The sequence below is a fragment of the Cannabis sativa genome, unplaced genomic scaffold, assembly GCF_029168945.1.
Source record: "Cannabis sativa cultivar Pink pepper isolate KNU-18-1 unplaced genomic scaffold, ASM2916894v1 Contig3, whole genome shotgun sequence".
NCBI classification, from domain to species: domain Eukaryota; kingdom Viridiplantae; phylum Streptophyta; class Magnoliopsida; order Rosales; family Cannabaceae; genus Cannabis; species Cannabis sativa.
This window is the reverse complement of record NW_026870039.1, coordinates 3,251,312-3,255,763: the sequence shown is the minus strand read 5'-3', so window position 1 is coordinate 3,255,763 and position 4,452 is coordinate 3,251,312. Positions and strand designations below refer to the sequence as shown.

General features: G+C 27.0%; 1 protein-coding gene across 1 annotated transcript; it reads left to right on the top strand.

Moving 5' to 3' along the window:
- The first annotated feature begins 2,705 nt into the window (after window positions 1-2,705).
- Window positions 2,706-3,247, top strand: LOC133033218 (phytosulfokines-like). The gene is made up of 2 exons (XM_061107879.1): window positions 2,706-2,895; window positions 2,979-3,247. Exons 1-2 carry the CDS (start codon window positions 2,746-2,748, stop codon window positions 3,105-3,107), a joined length of 279 nt encoding a protein of 92 aa, XP_060963862.1. The 5' UTR covers window positions 2,706-2,745; the 3' UTR covers window positions 3,108-3,247.
- Window positions 3,248-4,452: the final 1,205 nt, after the last annotated feature.

The window sequence follows — 4,452 nt, the reverse complement described above, 5'->3', positions numbered from 1 at the left end:
TGGTCAAGAGAAACCTCACTTTGTCTTGCCACCTAGTAAAATTGGATCCATCAAACCTATCCAACCTCACTAGGTCTTGATTCATCATTTTGATGGTCTCAACTTCCATTAAGCTAGGTATGAAGGATAAGCTTTTGATTGTTGGAAATTTATAGGTGCTTCAATAGAAAGACCAATGTCAAAATACAACTCAAAATAAAAAAATATAAGAACAATAATATTGATAAAATAATGTTACAACTCTAGACAAAATATACACATAAATATAGAAAAGAATATGAAGAGAAGATTATAAAAACACAATATAAATAGTAGTATATATATATATAGATGTGAGAACAATCTCAACACTACTAACACCAAGTGTCAAGTAGGAGAATCACAAAACTTGAACAAGGTTTTACACCTTTGTCCAAAAGCTTATTTCTCCCTACCACAAGCACTTAGGGAAGAAAGAAATAGAAATAGGTTTCTGCATTTATCAAGCTTATAGTTTCTAGCAAGGTGCTCTCTTTAATTGATAGAAACTCACAAAATTGTATCTTTACAAGTGAACTAAAAACCTCTATTTATAATGTTTAAGATCACATATTTTGAAATTCAAACTCATAACTCCCTTGGATGTTATATAACTCATGCACACACCATAATTTCTATAGCATTAATTTTAAATTAAAGTGTGTTAACACCTTTTTACATACTTAATGTTGATAATAATTGTGAAGGTTACAATATGCAAGTAACTCCACCTTATATTACAATTTATGTAATTAGATATACATTATATACATTAATCTCATATTAATATATAATATCTCTCATTTTAATATTTAAACTATCTTATATTATACCAATATAATATAACACTAATATGTGAACATCCCTATATATTATTATATATATACTTTTAATATTAGATGACCTATATATAATATTTTAAATTTAAAAGTACATCTATTCTATATAAAGTGTGCCTATATAACTGAATTCTTGCGTTTATGAGAAATTCATGGATAACTTTTTTTTAAAATAATTTTCTATTCAAAAATAATATATTTTTTTTATTAAGATGTATTTTAATATTAATTTTTAAATAAATTAATATTACTTTTAAATTTTAATCGGGTTTATGAGAAATTTATGGGTAACTTTTTTTTAAAATAATTTTCTATTCAAAATAATAATTTTTTTTTATGAAGATGTATTTTAATATTAATTTTTAAATTCATTAATATTACTTTTAAATTTTAATCGTATAAATCTAACCGGAAACACAATCTCTGAAAATTCTCAATAAAATAACTAACCCCAAAAGGATGAGCAACCAATCGTGATTATTTAGGATAATCATTTATAATTTCTTTTTCTAAATCTCAAACCCTCAAACCCTATATTGCTATTGAATTATTGCCTCATCTTCTATGCCGTGATTCATGGCCTCTCTGCTGCGATTCCTCACTTTTTGTTTATTTGGGGTGTAATATTCAATGTTCTATTAGCGAGTTATCCTTTGTTGCTCAAGTAATTATTTATTTGAGTAAGTCTTCTATTCCCTTGCTATATTGCTTTACTTTTAAACAACTTTGGGATATGCGAAATATAATGTCATCCGTTAGAGAGTTTGTTGGGCACACCAAAAGTAACAAGATATCCTTTTCAATTTATAATCCTTGAATTTTTTATGATGCTCATTTTGAAAGGCTAGGTGTAATTGTAATGTCGGAGTAGCTAGATTTTTCTCAGAAGATAAAACTCACATCAGCATCGCCATTGCTGGCACCTATTCTAACGAATACTATTCTTCTAAGCTCATATCTAACACACAATCCTATGGGAACAACATAAAATTGGGTTGAACCAAGATAAGATAAACATTTTTAAGTGTATTACCTTTTAATATAATAAAAAATACCTAGCATAAAATTTAGTATACGTGTCTCGCACGTAAGTTTTTACTAGTATTAATAAAAGATTGAATCGCACTTTTATTTTATTTTTAGTATCTTTTAATATCAGTTTAATCGATCACGATTATTCTAACACTATGTGGGGGGAGACTTTTAAAAACCTTCCCTGAAATTCAAAAAATAAAAGGAAATTATACATTGCCCTCACTACAATTCCTGACGTCTTCCTCTTGTAACATATATATAATTTTCCTAATTAATTAAAATAAAATCAAGGACAGTACACCAAACTAGTTAGTTTGCGTTTTCACACACACAAATATATATTAGCATTTAATTACTTATGACCAAAACCAATTGTTCGAATTTTCATTTCTGTACAATTATATATAATTAGTATATATCAACAATTCTTCTAGAATTCATTCCTAATAACGGTCAACGTACGACTATATATTTCTCCTATATATCTATATCAATTTAGATAAATTGCATGCGTAGCTAATTTACAACGTATGCTTTAATTAATTTTATTAAAGCAATATGTATAAATTTCACTTTATAGGTAAGAATCTTATATCAATCTTTCTTTCTTCGTTTATAAATGTACAATTCCAAATATACCCTTGTAGAATCTTTTTCAGACTCCTATATATAAATTCCATAAGTTGTACACAGTTGAACATATCGCAAAACCATCAAACTATATAGGCTAGCTAAGCCACTGTACTACTTCCATTATTGGATCGATTGATCTGGCTTTATATATATATATATATATATATATATATATATATACGAATAATAATCACATCTAGTGAAAATAAAGAAGATAATAATGTCGTCGAAGGTGGTAACAACTCTTTTTTTGTTGAGTCTTCTTCTCTTATTCACAGTTAATACCTGTTTGGCTAGGCCTGCTCCATTATCAGCTTTCATTTCCAACTCTGATACTACTCTTATTCCCACTAAACATCTTGGCCATAAGGTAATAATTAAGCTCTATATCTATATCTCTGTTTTTCATTTTCTGATTATTAAAGGGTTTTTAATTATTATTGGGTTATATAGGTCATTAATAATGAAGCAGAGCATGAGGAGGAAATTAGTTGTGAGGGAGTTGAGGAAGAAGAGTGCTTAATGAGAAGAACACTTGCAGCTCATACTGATTATATCTACACACAGAAGCAAAATCCCTAGATTATATAAATTTATTGACTATTTTATATCAATATAGATATATATTAATTGTTATATTATATAAGCTAAATCTTTTTTCTTTTTCTTTCTTTGCTGGAACTATATATCTAGCTAAATGTCTCCAAATTACATATTTTCTCAGTTTTACCACTCAAAATCTGATAAATTATTTATTTATTTAAATTTAAATTTTTACATAATTAAAGAATAATTTGTGAAATTTTAAGTAATGAAACATGGAGATGACCTGTAATTTGGATAAAGAAATTTCTATTTGTTTTATAAATAGTTTTTTTTTTTTTAATCGGCTTTTGTAAAATTTCTGGCTTTTTGATAATTTTGGAGTTTCAATTTATTGTATTAAATATATATATATATATATATATATATATATAGAAAGACGGGTCTGGTTGTACCCTTTTGTAATTCTTTTTCTTTCTTAGGCGAACTTTATTTATAATATGAAATGAATAAATGGTTTATTACTAGTAATAATATGAATATATAGGCTGAAAAGTCAACAATTTGAAGTATCATTATTGTTATTATTGTATTATATGCCCAAAATGAGTGAAAGGCCAGCACACAAAATATATAATGAAGCTCTAGAGATCTGTAAAAATCAGACATATATAAATAATAACTTTGTCAAACCAGTTTCTGATCAGATCAGTTTCATATATTTGAATGAATTCAAATCGGTCAATTGTATTGTACTTTTATGTTATCTAACATTTTGGGATTAATTAGTCACAAATTAATGAGTCCGGAATTAAATAATTAATAATGTATCCAAATATTATATATGTATACTGCAAATATAAAACTATTGATATTTTCGTTTTCATACAAGAGAACATAAAAAATACAACATTATTATTGTACATCAGTAATGCCTAGTACCATATAAATGTGTCACTTTGTAATTGGATAGTGATACTCTTTAAAATTATTACATTAAATTATATGAGACTCGATACTTAATTACACCAATAACAATATTAACACATAAGATGGCGTTAAGTACCACCAGTACCTATAACATTTCTCATAAAAGTAACACATTTCCTTGTACATATTCACATTATAGAAATAAGGGATATTAGCAGCTAAATTAAACCACCTTAACTTTTAAATTTGTAACAGTTAACCCCAAAACTGAAATTTCGACAGCATAACCCATTGAGCTGTGGTTCTGTTTTGCTCAGCACTATTTTATCCCCCAGGCTCCGTTTTAGTGCCAAGTTGGCATACGTGGCAGGATCCACTTTAGTAAATAATGCCACCGTGGCATTAATTCCCATATAAACCCCTCTCTCCTAAAAAAAAACCTAAATTTAATTCT

Bases quoted from the DNA above. Each gene is read 5' to 3' on its own strand.
- LOC133033218 (XM_061107879.1), top strand. From the start codon at position 2,746: ATGTCGTCGAAGGTGGTAACAACTCTTTTTTTGTTGAGTCTTCTTCTC. The intron at 2,896-2,978 runs GTAATAATTAAG...TGGGTTATATAG, and splicing joins CTAAACATCTTGGCCATAAG to GTCATTAATAATGAAGCAGA.